The sequence below is a fragment of the Borostomias antarcticus genome (genome assembly GCF_949987555.1).
Source record: "Borostomias antarcticus genome assembly, chromosome: 17".
Classification (NCBI taxonomy): Eukaryota; Metazoa; Chordata; class Actinopteri; order Stomiiformes; family Stomiidae; genus Borostomias; species Borostomias antarcticus.
In genome coordinates, this window is record NC_140250.1 from 14,255,423 (window position 1) to 14,273,173 (window position 17,751).

At 50.8% G+C, this 17,751-nt stretch overlaps 1 protein-coding gene across 1 annotated transcript in view; it reads left to right on the forward strand.

Annotated features, from left to right (window-relative positions):
* itgbl1 (integrin, beta-like 1) overlaps nt 1–17,751 on the forward strand; it is a gene marked incomplete at both ends in the record, with an annotated part of 83,741 nt that overhangs the window by 36,411 nt on the left and 29,579 nt on the right. The window contains 3 exons of the mRNA XM_084452010.1: nt 5,990–6,136; nt 8,412–8,534; nt 9,500–9,640. Coding sequence (XP_084308136.1) covers nt 5,990–6,136; nt 8,412–8,534; nt 9,500–9,640 — 411 coding nt within the window. The remainder of the gene's footprint in view (nt 1–5,989; nt 6,137–8,411; nt 8,535–9,499; nt 9,641–17,751) is intronic.

Below are 17,751 nucleotides of genomic sequence, written 5' to 3' on the forward strand. Positions count from 1 at the left end.
GGTCGACTGGTACAGAAAAGAAAGCATTTGCAAGATCAACAACAGTGTACCATTTGCAGTCCGGTGTTAGTGGTTCAAAAATTGTGTTAGGGTCTGGTACCAATGGAGCGAGCTTCAAACATACCTCATTTACGGCCCTGAGATCCTGCACAAACCTCCACTCTGGTGGCTGACCTGCTTCCTGGTGCTTTTTTACTGGGAAGATGGGTGTATTAACAGGGCTTCCTTGTGGTAGGTCTACAATCACCCCCGCTTTTAACAGCTCTTCCAGCACCGGCCTTACCCCTTCTTCTGCCTCCTTTGAGATGGGGTACTGCTTTACCTGAACTCCGGGCGCCTGGGCCCCTCCGTCTCTGTTGGATACCACCACTGGGGTGGCTGACCTGACTTTCCCTACATCATACTTCCCTGATGCCCAGATGCAGTGGGGTAGCCTGGCTAACATTTCCCCTACATCGGCTGGTTCCTCCTCGGTCATCAGGTACTGTGGATCAAAAATTGCCATTACATCTCGGGTCATGGTCAACATCATGGGTTCAAACAGTTTCAATCTATATACAAGTTCACCATACATCAATAGGGAGGTTACCTCACCGAACTGAGTGTAACCCTCCTTTTCATGTTTACCCGTGCTCCACAGCCATTCACAGGCCCCTGTGAAGCCTCCTAGACTAACCCATGCATCCGTCCGCCCTTTGGTGAGAGAAACATGGGGCACCCCCTCCTGGACGGCGGCCACATAGTCGTGTGCCTCGGCGTCTCCTAGGGTGACTCCTGCTGTGGTGATAGAGTTGCTGAAATAGATGCTGTTAACCCTGCCTGTGCCTAGCTGGGGACCTGCTCCATCTACATCCCTTACCCATTCTTCAACTTCCTCTTTTCTTGCTGTAACCTGCATCGTAACATGGGGTGTTTGTACAGTGCAAATAGGTGGATCTACAGTCATGTCCTCCCTAAAATTATTAACCATATGTGACAGCAAGTCCCCGTCCTCCTCTGCTAACTCCAGGACCAGGGCAAACCGGTCCTGTTCATCTAGCATGAGCCTGAACTCTGTGTCTGTGTCTGGGTGTGGTATGTGTGCTTTGACTCCGGCATCTGTAACTACTAAATTTAGGTTGAGTTTACACATGATGTCCCTGGCCAGCAAATTCATGGGACACCCTTTGCTAAACATAAATGAATGCTCAAAATCAATTGATGCTGAATCAGTGTGAAACGTGCATTTTATTGGTACAGTGAGTGGTTCAGTTGTGGAGGCCCCAGACGCGCTTCTAGTGGTTCTGGTATCTCCCGACAGTGTAGGTCTGAAATTACATTGGTTAGCACATAACACAGAAGTGGTAGCACCGGAGTCAACAAGAAACATTATGTCCTGACCTTCGATTGTCAAAAGAACAGTGGGCAATCGTCTGTGTGCTCCCTCAATCATAATGTATACTCCCTCATTGTGCGTGTCAGTGCTAGATGTACCTTCAGCCTTATCGGAAAAGGGAGGAACGGTCGAGTCGTGCCAATCATCACAGACTCCCTCCCTGGCCTCCTCGCCCCATCATGCAAGGTCATTGCGGTTGGCTGGTCTCCAGGTGCCTCCTGATCCTCCGGTTCCTTGGTTCTGCTTTGGACGGTCCTGCTTATATTGTAACACATCGTTATGAACCTGGAAGGGCCCTCTCCCTGCTCTACCTGGGTCTCCTTCGCGGTTCTGGTGCCTCCTCCTCCACTCCTTCTGCTGCTCCGTCTCTGGATATGGACAGTCCCGAACCATATGGCCCTCCTCCTTACAGTTGAAGCACCTCATTGGTCCGTACTGGCCTCTCGGTGGCCCGCTCCTGGTCCGCTCCTTCCACTGCACCGTTGGCTGCTGGCGTGGCTCCCTGGGCGGGTCGTGGAGCCTGGCGTGAGCATCAGACATAACCATAGTTAGTGCAGTGTTCAGACTTGCCTTGTTTTTGGCCTCCTTCTTTTTCTCCTGCTCGACAGCCTCGGCATCCTTCGCGTTCTGCTGCTTCTCGGCGTGTCTGGCGTGGATGATGAGGTCGTTGGCAGTGGGGTTGTCGTCATAGCCAATCCAGGTCTGGGTCACCCGCTGTGAGAGGGCGGGCTTCATCCCCTTTAGGGCCATGCCCACGAGCGTGGATCCATACCCCTCCATTTGGTCGTTCATACGGAAGTGATCAGCGATGCTCTTCTTCAGCCTCTCAATGTAGGTCGTCACCGGCTCCTCGGCTTCCTGTACACAATTTGTTACCTTTGTTGGGTCTCGGCTGACGGGCCAGATGAGAACCAGGTTCTGGCGGAGGTCCCTCAGGAGCCGGTGCATATGGTAGTTGGCCACGCTGGTTCCTGGGGCTTCGACCCAGATGGTGCCTGGCTGTACGACCCGGAACACCCGGAGGTTCAGCCGGTCCCACAGCTCCCCTGGTCCAGCGGTTTTGTAGATGATGCGCACGAGGTCCTGGACAGTGAGGAGGCAATCACTAGAAAGTCTGGTTAGTTGTCTGGCATACCCTTCAGAATCACTTTTTAGTGGGGGTAATTGAAGTATCATGTCATGAATGTCACTGGGAGACATGGCTCGATGGACGAGACTCATTGTTCCGTTAGCATTTGGTAGCTCGATCATCGGGAACTGGCCCTCCTCTGCCTCCTCCTCCTCCTCCACGGCTGACACGGATGCTCCGAACCCGGTGTCGGAGTCTTCAGGGCCGCCGCAGGCATCCCCTGAGTGGGGTGTGGACGCGGCCTGTGGGGCCCTTGGGGCGGGTGTCTGTGGCGCTGGAGAGAGGTTACGAGATGTCATTAATTTGTTAAAATTGTCCTCAGATAGTTTACTTTTTTTTATGTAGTTGGTGATGAGTTTGATGGCTGCCTCATCGGTGGGTATTGATGGCGGCCCCGATTGTAGTGGTGCCGCGGCCTGGTACGCCCCTTGCTGGTAGGCGGGTGGAGATGACTGTTGCGCAGCTGGCTGCAGCGGGGCTGGTGCCTGGACGGAGAGAGAGAGATTGGGGTAGAGAGGGGGCACTGATGTGCGGTTGGCTGGTGCCTCCTGCGGAGGTGGCTGCAGCGGATGTTGCTGCAGCGGCGCTGGTGCGGCGAACGGGCTATATTCATCGTCTCTGCGAGCCTGATCAGTTAGAAACGACACAACCGTATCTCCCCCCTGACTGGAAAAAAGTGTTAATTCACATCCCTTTTGACGGTTCTCAGCCTCTTTTTCCCAGAGACCGAGAACCGCACAAACATCGCTCTCTAACTTAATTTTTTCCTTTCCTCCTCTGTCATCTGTTCCACTTTATCCTTCACTCCTCTTATCACACACATTGCAAATGTACCGTTAGCGGGCCAGCCTACCTTGTCGAGATTGTGGAGGCCGATCACGCTACGGGCGCCTTTCGTGTCCCTCATATAGGCATAGCATCTACTGTCGGAGCAGAGATCACCGAGTGTTTTGCCTACGTTTGAACCCATATTTCAAGCACCTTAGGTCTCTTCTGTACACAACACAACAGTCACTTCAATCACACTTCTTTAACAAGTAGTAATAGTAATAGTAGTATAACAGTAGTAGTAGAATAGTAACAGAATGGTACCTTAGTCAGAATAGGGAACGTACTTTATGTAACAAGTATGTTTAACAGGGAACACCTTATGTGGAACAGCAACACTGTTTCATATCGGAGTCGTTATGGTTCTATTTCGCACCGCTCGGATAAAACACTTCACACAGTCAATGAATTTGAAAACCCAACCAAAAGAATAATTCTTCAACAACTAAAATGTTAAACACAGGCGCAGCACTTCTCTGTGAGCCTAACCGATGCTTTGGGTGCGGGAATTCTTGGTCTATGGACGGACTATGTAGTTTATAATGTAGCTAGCATTAAAACCTCACCGTGGCAACCAATGTATATATGTGGACCTTTTTAATCTCTTATATCCTATGCCGTACGTCACAAGCGCAGCCCTAGGTATATACTCTCATTAAAAAGGAATTTTTAACTCTGTGAACAATTGGTGTACGTTTGGAACTTACTTAAAATGTCAGAAAAGCAAAATCCTCCAGTTGTGGTGGTTGGCTGTCCTATCGATGGATTCCAGGCTTCCCTGCCCCTCTGAGCGACCCCTGCGTCCGCCCTCAACCTCGTCCGTCGACGGCTTGGCTATTAAGTTGATGCGTGAAGGGTGATCAGTCCAACGGAGGTTCACTCAGATGGGCAGATCAGCTGGAATCCCACTTCTGGACACCAGTGAAATGTGGTGGCTGGATTCGGTTGACCTATGACGTTTGGACACTCACAAAAGACATTCCAGATTGAAATCGCCAGTACCACAGGGTTCCCCTCGTAGGAGTCAACACAACCACACAACCTTGTCAAATGAGGACGAGAAATACAACAGAATAGAATAAAAGAACTTACTTTAATACCTTACAGTTTGCAGCAAAAGGGACGGTTACACAGAAACATAGATGTGTCTGAGCAAGCGCCGCGACTCAAGTGTCGGGACAGCATATATATATGCTAGGCTAGGCTAGGCTAGGCTACTATCAGATGCTATGCTATTCCACACCGCCTGACTACATGTATGAGTACCTGATTGGTTGAAACTTCTATCTAAATGGTTGGTCATATGAGCTCACTACTGTCGTCTTCCATTCGGCCGAGGTGGATAAGGTGTTCTGTTATGTTACAATTTCAACAGGCTTCTCATTGTGAGGTGTCCTTGGCAGTCAACTTATCTGCTACTGGAACATAGATAATAACAACTTTTCATGCATACTGTGTTCTGGAAAACTACAGAGTGTACAACAGTATTGAACCTTAACTAGGCCTAAAAAAGCAGGCCTTCTGTTTAAACAACTATAATAGCACTTTAAAAAATACCTTCCACACTACTAGGAATGATTAAATAAAACGCTGCATGAACTCGCACTTCCTCGTCGCAAATTCGGATATGTTTAGCCTCCAGTTGCCGGTTGATGTCAATATCATATCATATCATAATCGTATCATTCGCTATAGCTCGAATGCACACAGGTCGGAGGTAGGTATTTTGCCACTTGCGACTTGCCACCTCCGACCACAAACGAACGCACCATAACACCGACAGGCACTAGTGAAAATAATCTGAATGGGCGCTTGGGTCTGGTTTTCTGGTTGAACATTAGTGCTATACTGTAGAAGCCTACTGCTAGCTAATTTAGCTGTCAGTGGAAGTAAGGTTAACGTTAGCTACCCTAACGTTTGACATTAGCTAACGTTAACTTACCGGCAAATGTTTTTTCAGGTTGGACATTGAGTCCTTGGCCGTCGAGGCAGGTGGCTGGGAGGCATAGTTTACACTGTGCTGTAATTGTTGTGGTTCTGTGACAGGTAAATAAAAAAAAATGCTGGTATTTCCAGGATTTTAATGCACATTGCGGTATTTCTGCCATGATGCCCGTGCTGCTTGCTGTCTGTCTGGCAGCTGTGGTCCAACGAGCACATCAGTGGGAATCTTGTTGGCGCGCTGCGCGCAATTGGTATTACTAGCCTACTTCTTTTTATATTTTTTAAGCTATTTTGTAAAACTGATGAGGAGGCGAGGGGTGATTGTAATCACGCCTGTAATCCCCTTTACTATGCAAATGTAACTGTAATCTAGATTACATATTTTAAATTGTACTGTAACGGATTACAGTTACTGTTTTTTTGTAATCTGATTACGTAACGGCGTTACATGTAATCCGTTACTCCCCAACCCTGTGTGCGTGTGTGTGTCTGTGTGTGTGTGCATGTGTGTGTGTGTGCGTGTGTGCATGTGTGTGTGTGTGCGTGTGTGCGTGTGTGTGTGCGCGTGTGTGTGCGTGTGTTTGTGTGTCTGTGTGTGCGTGTGTGTGTGCGTGTGTATGTGTGTGCGTGTGTGTTTGTGTGTGCGTGTGTGTGTGTGCGTGCGTGTGTGTGTGTGTTATGTCCTCACACATGTCCGCTGCTCCCCCACGCAGGCCGGGGCTACTGTGACTGTGGTCAGTGTGAGTGTGACGAGGAGTGGACCGGAGACGCCTGCCAGTTCCAGGAGGACTGTCCCCTCTCTGGCCGGCACAGCAGGGAGCTATGCAAGAACCCACAGGGCCTGGTCTGCTCCAACGCAGGTACGGGATACACACACACACACACACACACACACACACACACATACACACACACACACACACACACACACACACACACACAGGAGCTATGCAAGAACCCACAGGGTGTGGTCTGCTCCAACGCAGGTACGGGATACACACACACACACATACACACACACACACACACAGACACACACACAAACACACACACACAAACACACACACACACACACACACACGCACACACACACACACACGTTCAGTACCAAACTGGAGTCATACTCCATACCCGGGTGAAATTTCATGTTTGATTGACGCCATTTTCAACCTGTGAACATACATACTGTAAAGGCTCCCAGAGAGTCGGGCGGAGCGTACGCGGAGAGGTCTGCAGAGGTCCGCGCAGACTCGAAGCGAACGTCCGCACGGACATCCGTGTCGCGCACCGGTGTCACACAAAAGGCTGCTCGGCGTGATTGTTCACATCGACCTGCATTAAATGTGACAACGTTGATGTGCCCAGTCGATAACAGGCTGAAACACACTGCTCGGAGCAACCGGTGGCGAGAACCCTCAATGTGACAGCCAGTCTTTGTGCAGCATTGACCGGTGAGCGATGATTTCCAGGGTGCAGAATGAATGGGGCTAGGCGCCCTACCAGGTCGTCAAACTTTTGACTGTTCATTCGGAAGTAACTAAAATGTTTCTCTTCATCAATACTTTGCATGTCCCTCACCAACATGATGAACTCCCCTTCCTCATCCCTTGATTCGTTAAGTGGCCTTACATATCACCTTCTCTGTTTTTTCCCCCGCATAGCTATAATACAGAGCAATTCCTCCTCATCGTCGGTGGACGACGCCATGACAGAACGTGTAAACAGCCTGCAAGGATTGTGGGAAATGTAGTAAACTGGCATGAGAAATGTAGGAAATTGGTACGCAGTGGTACGCTCCACTATGGAACCTCAATCAACGCGGAGTCCGGTCCGCTCACAGTACGCCCGATTCTGTGGGAGCCTTAAGGCTGCTGGACCAACTCTGTGGGAGCCTTAAGGCTGCTGGACCGACTCTGTGGGAGCCTTAAGGCTGCTGGACCGACTCTGTGGGAGCCTTAAGGCTGCTGGACCGACTCTGTGGGAGCCTTAAGGCTGCTGGACCGACTCTGTGGGAGCCTTAAGGCTGCTGGACCGACTCTGTGGGAGCCTTAAGGCTGCTGGACCGACTCTGTGGGAGCCTTAAGCTGCTGGACCCACTCTGTGGGAGCCTTAAGGCTGAATTCCTAAGATGTCTCTTTGATTAACCAGCTCAGTAGTCTTGTGGTTAGAGTGTCCGCCCTGAGATTGGGAGGTTGGGGGTTCGATCCCCGGCCGAGCCATACCAAAGACTGTACTGTAAAAATGGTACCCATCCCTGCTTGGCACTCAGCATCAAGGGTTAGATTGAGGGTAAGTCCCAGCCTCATACTAGCATCATGGGCACTTGTACAGGAAATAGGCTTCTGCCCTATGGGCCACTAGGCTCAAGAACCAATGGTTCTCAAGGCTACTTACTTACTGCGGACTGTTAACAAACCAGGAGATGTTAGTCATGCATGTTAACAAACCAGGAGATGTTAGGGACATGCGTGTTAACAAACCAGGAGATGTTAGTCATGCATGTTAACAAACCAGGGGATGTTAGTCATGCGTAAATGAAGATCAGGGAGAAACAAGACTGATGGGGTAACGTTCCTTCACATGATCGATGATTGAAGTTCAGTTATCATCCTTCTCCCCTGGCTGGTGCTAGTTCATCCTGCTGCATGCTGCCCACCGGGCCCGCGCGTGTGTGTGTGTGTGTGTGTGTGTGTGTGTGTTGATCTCTGGAGCCACATGTGGTTCAGCAGGGACAGATTGAAGAAACACATGGCGAGGAGGCGGGGCCTGGACTAAAGCTCGCTGTCCTCAGACTGACAGCTCCCCCGCTGCCTGTGGACGACCCTGCTGGCTCGGCGCGAACACAGTCACAGCGTGCCGTCTCCCCGCCTCACGGCCCCGAGTCCACACACACACACACACACACACACACAGACACACACACGCACACACGCACACACACACACACACGCACACACGCACACACGCACACGCGCACACACACACACACACACACGCAAGATCACCAGACACTCAGTCCTTCTCCAGTTCACATCTGCAAACCAGCTGGATCCTTGCCCCTTAAAGTGCATCAGATTTGACATCACACTGACGCATGAATGTGTGTGTGTGCGTGTGTGTGTGCGTGTCTAACAGGCTCCTGCCAGTGCGGCAGCTGTATGTGCAACGACCCCGATGGGCGGGGCCTGGTGACAGGGCGCTTCTGCGAGTGTGACGACAGCGATTGTTTGGACGAGGACACCGGAGAGGTGTGTGGAGGTACGCCCCCCCCCCCCCCCCCCAATCCCCCAACAGGACTACCTGTTGGCAAAACAGTTGAAACCACATCATGTGTTTCAAACGTTTGCTCTCTGATTTCTAACTAGATAAGTCAAAATCAAGATAGTCGTTCTTCATTCTTGTACAGTACCGTGAATAACCCACAAAATGCATCCGTCGATGAAGCTCTGGCACGGACCCGTTAGGGGACTATTGTTGAACGCTGAACACTCCACAATCCATTTGATGTTTTTTAGTGGTTTTAATTCACACTGCGGCAGTTTCTAACATTCACCTGCATGCGTATTCCAATGCAACCACGCCCCGGGATAGCCCTTTTGAAACAGTGAGAGCACACATGCACCTCACTTTATAGACGGGTTAATTAAAGTTATTTGAAGGTTGACCCGACGATAGTGCCTCAACTCTGGGTTTCTAGCCTGCCGCCTCGGCTTTCCCCGAAGAATGGCCGTCCCCTAGCTTGTCAGCGCTCATTAGCCAGCGGCTAATGTCGTCTGGTAGAATACAACATGTTCTCTCATTCCCCCCATTAGGCCAACAAAAAAAAAAACCCCGGAGAAACAAAGTCATTAAAATGTGGTCGAGGATTCACAGCTCTGTGGTTGAATGGGTCTCTAACACTGGTGATTAAAGGGGAACCTCATTATATTCCTTTCAATAGGGATATTCTTAATCACTATGGGTTTGTACAGGGACTAGAAACATCTAGCGCCACGGAAATGTGTCATGTACATCCACAATTAGGTGGATTGTTTTCCAGAGGCAGAAATATAGTACAGTTAGAGGCCATGGGGTGTTATGGTGGTTTTGTTCAGCGAACATTCTGCTTCCTGTGTGTGTGTGTGTTTGTGTGTGTGTCTGTGTGTGTGTGTCTGTACGTGTGCGTGTGCATGTGCATGTGTGTGTGTCTGTGTGTGTGTGTGTGTCTTCCGCTCTGCTTCCAGGGCACGGCCAATGTTACTGTGGAAACTGTTACTGCGCTGCCGGTTGGCATGGAGACAAATGTGAGCTCCAGTGTGACATCAGCCCGTGGGAGAACAAGAGAAGATGCACATCCCCAGACGGCAAGATCTGCAGCAACCGAGGTGTGTCCGTATACACACACACACACACACACACACACAAACACACACACTGTACTACACACAACATTTGAGTATACAGTAATGTGTAGTGAGATCCATGATTCAATCAAGGCATACGTAGCCAGTGTAGTACGTGTCATCTTAATTGATGTGGTGATATCTTCACCCCTCATCTAGGGGTGCGGAGCAAAGATAGACATCATGTTCTATACGCAGAGGAGATCATCTCATCCTTATGTACACGTATGAAAGAAAAAGAGAGAGGGAGAGAGAGAGAGAGAGAGAGAGAGAGAGAGAGAGAGAGAACAGAGTGAGAGAGAGAACAGAGAGAGGAAGAATATAACAAGTCATCCTGAACAGCGAATAATCTGCTGATATTCCACGGGGCTTGGGCAGACAGGCCGAGGGAAGTCAGAAGCCCCCGGCTCCTGTTGAACCCTCCCAGGAGGTCTCTGGGGAAAAGGCTCTGGGGCACCGACTGAGGGACTGAGGGAGCCCAGTTTCTCATTTGTGGTCAAGTGCACTGCTGACCCTGGTGTGAGCGCACATCAGCTGCATTTAACTCCACCGACCCCCTCTCTGTCTCTCTCTCTCTCTGTCTCTCTCTCTCTCTCTGTCTCTGTCTCTCTCTCTCTCTCTCTCTCTCTGTCTCTCTGTCTCTCTCTGTCTCTCTCTCTCTCTCTCTGTCTCTCTCTGTCTCTCTCTCTGTCTCTCTCTCTCTCTCTCTCTGTCTCTCTCTCTCTCTCTCTCTCTCTGTCTCTTTCTCTGTCTCTCTCTGTCTCTCTCTCTGTCTCTCTCTCTCTGTCTCTCTCTGTCTCTCTCTCTCTCTCTCTCTCTGTCTCTCTCTCTCTCTCTCTGTCTCTCTCTCTCTGTCTCTCTCTCTCTGTCTCTCTCTCTATCTCTCTCTCTCTCTGCCAGCACCTCTCTACAGAGAGAGAGAGAGAGTCCAAGTGTCCAAGCCTAATATTCTCTCTCCCCACCTCCTCTATCTCTCTCTCTCTCTCTCTGCCAGCACCTCTCTACAGAGAGAGGAAGACAGAGAGAGAGAGGGAGAGAGAGAGAGAGAGAAAGAGAGAGAGAGAGAGAGAGAGAGACAGAAAGAGGAGGTGGGGAGAGAGAATATTAGGCTTGGACACTAAGAGAGGGGGCCCATCAGCTCTCTCTGAAAACATCTTCGGTGCTCATAGAGAGGTCCATGGATAATAGCCCATCATTTTGGCCATTTTGAGAATCCGTGTACAGGTTAGTCAACGTGCTCGAGGCAAAGCTGCACACGGAGGTCATGTGTTACAGCCATTTAACTGTCTGATGTTTAACTAGATATCAGTCACATTCAACATATTTGTTCTTCATTCATGTAAGAGAGTGAGGTACTGTGGAGGGGAGCGAGACCCCCCTGCCTTAATTAATCACACGCTACTGTATGTTTGAGACTCTTCTGTTTGGCTCCCCAAATGCTATCGGCTCCATGCAGTCTAATCTTGGCAGCCTGTCCACCACTGGGAGAACCAGAATCCATTGCAAAAGGGGCGCCTTTTCAATTCCAGGGTTTTTCCTGCATAGAGGATTCTTTGGCGCCCCCCAAAGAGATTTTAGGCAGAGCCAAACGAAAATCACCAGTGCCAAATGCTAAAAGTTGAGAATAAAAATAGTTCAGTCGAGATCACTTTAGTCAAAAATGACCCATTTGTTAGCATGCAACAATATATACGCATATTAATTTTTGGCGGTGTGCTCTGTTCGGGGGACCCCCTGCCTTCCACGCATGTGGAAAGCGCATTAGTAGGGGGAGGCAATCTAGATGTTCCCCCCCTCTGGGCCGGAAGAGGGAACGGCATCTAGCCCCCTGCCTCTATGACGATCAGAGTGGGCCAAAGGAAAATCACCAGTGCCAAAATGCTAAAAGTTGAGAATAAAAATAGCATTCAGTCGAGATCACTTTTGTCAAATTTGAACATTTATTATACAAGCGGTATAATACATAGCATATTAATTTTGGCGGTTTGCTCTGTCCGGGGGGCCCCCTGCCTTCCACCGTCGTGGAAAGCGCTCCACCGGCGTGGAGCGCGTTAGCAGGGGGAGGCAATCTAGGTGTTCCCCCCCTCTGGGCCGCTTGGCCCAGAGAGCCAGGAAGGGGGAACGGCATCTAGCCCCCTGCGGGAGATACAGCCTAGTGTCTCTGCGTCCATGGCGCCCGGAGGGACCGCTGGATGGCCATTCGGAGACGTAGCGGCCCACGTTCGCCACGGAAAGCCACAGAGACCAGCTAGCGGCTACTCTGGCATCCACTAGCCGACGCTAGTGGAATACCTGACAGACTACCCCCCAAAAGAACACACCAGCAACTCCGCGGCCCGCATGCGCAGAAGGGTCGACGGAGAGCGCTCTGACTGATGAACTGATGACTGATGGAACCCCCCATCCCAGCGTCACAGTCCACTCATAGCTCTTTGGGCATCCAGAATATCCAGGACTCCAGGCCGTAGGTAGCGTTCATAAGCAGACGAAGACCATCGGCCCATGGACTTCAGGGTAGACACCGGGGCGATGGCGGCGGCGGTGGTTGCCGCTCCTATGCGGAGGGAGTGTGCAGGGAAGACCATCGGCCCATGGACTTCAGGGTAGACAACGGGCGATGGCGGCGGCGGTGGTTGCCGCTCCTATGCGGAGGGAGTGTGCAGTGTACCGGTCCGGTGGGAGCCCACACGCCTGGCAGAGGGTGCGGAGTCCGGCGGCGAACCAGGCTCTGGTCATGGGCCTTGCCTCTCTCGTCATGAAGAGGGGCTCCTCCTCACCGGCCTGGGGTCAGCTCGTCAGGTAGGAGCTCATGGAGGACAGAGGACAAAACAAGGTGTTAGTGCCTGATAAGTAAACGTTTACGCCGGCACCGGCTCTGTCCGCCTTTGAATGCTGCAGGTGCAGGACGAAATAGAGCGCGTGCAACGTGACATCTGCCCGAGTGAGGTCGTGCGCCGGGTTGAATGACAATGTGCGTGTAGAATATTCACCGACCTTAAAGAGCAATGCTCGTTTTTGACAACCTGGACCTTATTTACGACATATTATAAGAAGTTTGACTCACCGAGATCACTTTGGTGTAGTTCGGAGGCCTGTAGAATAAATTTAAAATCCAGCGCGAGCCAGTATATCCATGTAATGACGGTGGACGGGGCAACGAGAATGCAGTTTCTCAAAATCTATTTTCGGCCACTAAACGGTTGTTTTCATCAATCAGATTGGATGAATCGACAGTTGAGATTCCTCAACGCGAGGCATTGTAGTGGTTTTCAAATACGGGGTCTTTAGCCTCTGTAATAATTATGATCTTTACACGCCTTTCCCCACTTGCTCCAGCACGCATGCGCACAGGCCAGCGCGCAGACTGGCTATTCTCCGGCTCACATTCTCTGCGCTACGATCGGATTATTGCTGACGAATGACGACGACAATATTCTCGGCACCAACAACGATCGTAGCGCAGAGAATGTGAGCCGGAGAATAGCCAGTCTGCGCGCTGGCCTGTGCGCATGCGTGCTGGAGCAAGTGGGGAAAGGCGTGTAAAGATCATATTACAGAGGCTAAAGACCCTGTATTTGAAAACCACTACAATGCCTCGCGTTGAGGAATCTCAACTGTCGATTCATCCAATCTGATTGATGAAAACAACCGTTTAGCGGCCGAAAATAGATTTTGAGAAACTGCATTCTCGTTGCCCCGTCCACCGTCATTACATGGATATACTGGCTCGCACTGGATTTAAAATTTCTTCTACAGGCCTCCGAACTACACAAAAGTGATCTCGGTGAGTCAAACTTCTTATAATATGTCGTAAATAAGGTCCAGGTTATCAAAAACGAGCATTGCCCTTTAAGGAACCCATAGAAAGCTGTGAGAATGACTGTTTCTAACATTAAATCCGAGTGACTACCAAAACACCCCTGCCTCAACCGTGCGATTAACCCATGAACGAGCGAAGGAGTGAAGGGAAGACGTATATCCTTGCCTTGGGGAGGCTCTTTCGTGATGCCATTAAGGAGGAGCTGGATGGATGGGTTCCCCAGCAGAGAAACGGTGGAGGGGTCCAGGCATCGCATGTGGAATTGAACACCTGCAACAATACTCTTAACCGACTGAGGCCGCAGCCGCCTAGACTCGACACAATGAACTATGAATGCTGATAGTATTGAATATTTACAGGCATGACGTTTACATTGAATGTGGAGCAGAACGTAGTGGATGCCGGGCCCGAGGTAGCGTTCGTATGCCGATGAAGGGGTCCAGGCAGCGTATGCGAAATTGTACACCTGCTACGACACTTTTAACCGATCGAGGCCGCAGCCGTCTGGATCCAACACGATGGACTATAAATGCTGATAAACTGAAACGCTAGTGGGCACGAAGGTTCATCAAATGTGGAGCAGGACGCAGCGAAAAGAGACCATGCAGTCGTATTGGCCAATGCGGTCCGGGCCGGACCAGCTCACATGCATCGGGCAGCGGATACGGGAGGGTACGAGGGCATCGCTTGGTCCAGAACCATCTGCCGAAGAGGGCAGACCAGGCTGGACAGGGCCGCAGCCGGGCACAGTCTGCAGAACTCTGTAAATCAAACAGGGAAGCGAGTCAGCGATTCGATTGTTGAGCCGGGGACGAGGACGCGTGGAAAAGAAATCCCCCTGCCCGGAGAGCCATGCGAGCAGCGCATGAATTATTGACGAACGGAATGTACGAACGATCATAGTTGATAATATTCACGGTGCACCGTTATTGCAGAAGAGAAGCGTTTCTTAGACCACTGAGGGGCCCCGCAAAATATTAGCGACGATAGAGAAACTGCACGTTGCGCATAACACCCTATCCATCGTCCAGTCGACAAACCGATCATGTCATGCACGCAGCATCATAATCAGGTGATTAGTCTTTGAAATAACGCAGAGGGGCTAAATGCGAAGAGCAATTGCAGGATTCCAACGCAGCGTATAATGACACATCCGACATTGAAGCGTGACAAGCGCAGCATACATCCCTTTTACATTTAGAAATAAAAGCCCGTAAACCCTGCCCCCAAACACCGCGGAGGAGCAGGCGACGAACGTAAATGGTGGAAAGAATAAGCACGCGTTAACCTAAACAGCCATGATAGTCACACAGACGCAGCAGATTGCAGAGCATCATGGCTTGCATCAATCGATGACAATGCACAATTTACAGTACGTTGCCCTAAGGAACCATGCGGCAGCCCGATGCTACTGACCCGAACTATTTATAAAGCCAATAAACTGTAATAATTGGTAAGGCATCATCGCTGTCGTTGTCCCCGAAACCAGGTTTGGACATGGCTGAAGCAATCGGCCATACAATCCGGGCCTACCAGACAGGCGAGCCAGCCTTAATATCATATCATTTATTTATTGTTTTTCTTTAGTCATATCATTTATCATTCCTCATTTATCTGTATATTATTTGTATCCTCCGGAAGCCATCCCGATGCGATCCTGAATGTCAGGTCCCTACCAGAATATGTAGGGGTGGGACGTATACCCACCTCCCATGTACTCTGGAAAGTGCATTGCGCTGCCTCAGGGCATTAAAAGCTATCAAACAAAGCTTAGATTGATTGAACGGGACCCAGCTAGCATTAGCTACACCGAACGGCTAACGCCAGCAGCGTGGCGGCACTCGCAAATCATGGGTGCTAGCGAGTAGAGCAGCAGTACAGCTGGAACCCTCGGGCTGCAACGAAATTGAAACGCGAGAATCATTCAGCTAGTATTAGCAATCAAACATAACGATGCCCCTACGAGCAATACGGGAAACTTGACGAACGTCAGCTAGCTAGCAACGAGCAGTATAGCCTGTCATGCAGCCAGCACCAGCCAGCGAACTCACAAAACAAGCCACGAGGGGAGGACTTTGATGAACCAAATACATAACGAGAATCCACATAGCACGTTCACGCCCGAAACGCAAACATTTCAATGGTGAACAGCACCCGGCGTACATTACGACAATTGAGTAATTGCGGCAGACGAGCACGGACAACCTCCGACAACAGCGGCTCATGAATGAAACCCAGTGACCGGCGGCGTTGGCAACGCTTCAAACGGACTTCCAATGCAAGCTATGCGCGCAACTGAACCATACGCAAGTATGGCACGACGGTGCTATAGAGGGACGGGCTCCTCGGCCTCGGAAGCCGGTGCTCCACGACGCCACTAAACGGACCCCCAAACACGGACCGGAGAGGACGACGCGGGCAGAGAGGAACGCAAGCAGAGAACGCGGAAGCAGCGAGGACACCGCGGGCAGCAGGTAGCAAACGCACCAAAACACAAACATGAGCACGGAACGCGAGCAGAGACGCGGAGCAGCGAGCGCGCAGACACGAGCAATAGCAGTAACGGCAGCGGACGCCAGCAGAGAACACGGAAGCAGCGAGCATGCAATGCACAACCAGCAGTAATGGCAAGCGCGAACAATGACATGTTTTGACAGCTTAAATACATGCGCTCTAGTGAGCTGACCAATGCTATGACAGCTACAGTCAGCTGGTGCTGGCGTCATGCGTGACTGATTAACCTCTGCTGACCCCCCCGGCCGTGACGTACGTGCCTCGTCTGAATTTGCGTCTCCAAATGTGTTTGATAGCTTGTTTCAACTGCAGCCCCTCCCCTTCTTGTTTACATGTATAAATGTTTTTTCTCTCTGCTTTTTGTTATTTTAATCGTTATTTTTTTGGTTTGTGACGCACTTTTAACCCTGTTTTGAAACGTGCTATAAAGTGCATTATTAATTACTAGCCCCTTCATACATGGCTTAGAGGTGCATTATTTCTAAGTCTGCAGAGTTCTTCAATTCCTCCTCTCCTCCGTGTCGTCCTCTGTAATTATCTCCCATCATCCCCTGATCTCGCTCTGTAGAGGTGTAGCACTGCGCTTGACTGACTGAGTTATGTAGAGGTGTAGAGGGTCTGGGCTTGACTGACAGATCTCTGTAGATTACTACCTAGTCCCTATCATTACTACCTCTTCATACTGTACTTACCTCTCTCTCTCTCCCTCTCTCCTTCTCTCTCCCTCTCTCTCTCAACCCCCCCCCTTCCCCTCTCTCTCTCTCCCTCTCTCCTTCTCTCTCCCTCTCTCTCTCAACCCCCCCCTTCCCCTCTCTCTCTCTCCCTCTCTCCTTCTCTCTCCCTCTCTCTCTCAACCCCCCCCTTCCCCTCTCTCTCTCTCCCTCTCTCCTTCTCTCTCCCTCTCTCTCTCAACCCCCCCCTTCCCCTCTCTCTCTCTCCCTCTCTCCTTCTCTCTCCCTCTCTCTCTCAACCCCCCCCCCTTCCCCTCTCTCTCTCTCCCTCTCTCCTTCTCTCTCCCTCTCTCTCTCAACCCCCCCCTTCCCCTCTCTCTCTCTCCCTCTCTCCTTCTCTCTCCCTCTCTCTCTCAACCCCCCCCTTCCCCTCTCTCTCTCTCCCTCTCTCCTCTCTCCCTCTCTCTCTCAACCCCCCCCTTCCCCTCTCTCTCTCTCCCTCTCTCCTTCTCTCTCCCTCTCTCTCTCAACCCCCCCCCTTCCCCTCTCTCTCTCTCCCTCTCTCCTTCTCTCTCCCTCTCTCTCTCAACCCCCCCCCCCTCTTCCTTCCCCTCTCTCTCTGTCTGTATCGCTCACCTTTCCGTGATAGCTCACTCTATTAACACAGTCATTTCTAAATGTGTATGCTAACAGGCACATACGTAATAGCCATTGGCTAAATGTGAGCGTCCATAAAAGAGCCATTGTAGTTGGTTGTGAACATAATCATTAGACTGAGATGGTTTGATGGAACCTCACAAACACCTGGGGTCTGCACAGGGAGGATGGGAGTTGTTAGAAATCAGGAGGCTAATATTGTGAGGGTATTCTTCAGACACGAAGGCACACAATTCCAGATACCTCTCCTTCCTCTTTGGCAGACCGGGGGGAAAGAAAACTCCAAGCCAACGCTATAGTTCAACGTTCTGGGAATGTCCGAAGCGCGACTAGTCCAGGTCCGCCGAGGTGCTCTGTGGTCAGGGGACAGAGAAACCTCCACAGGGCGTGTTGTCCATGGCAGAGGAGAGAGGAGGGAGAGGAAGGAGAGG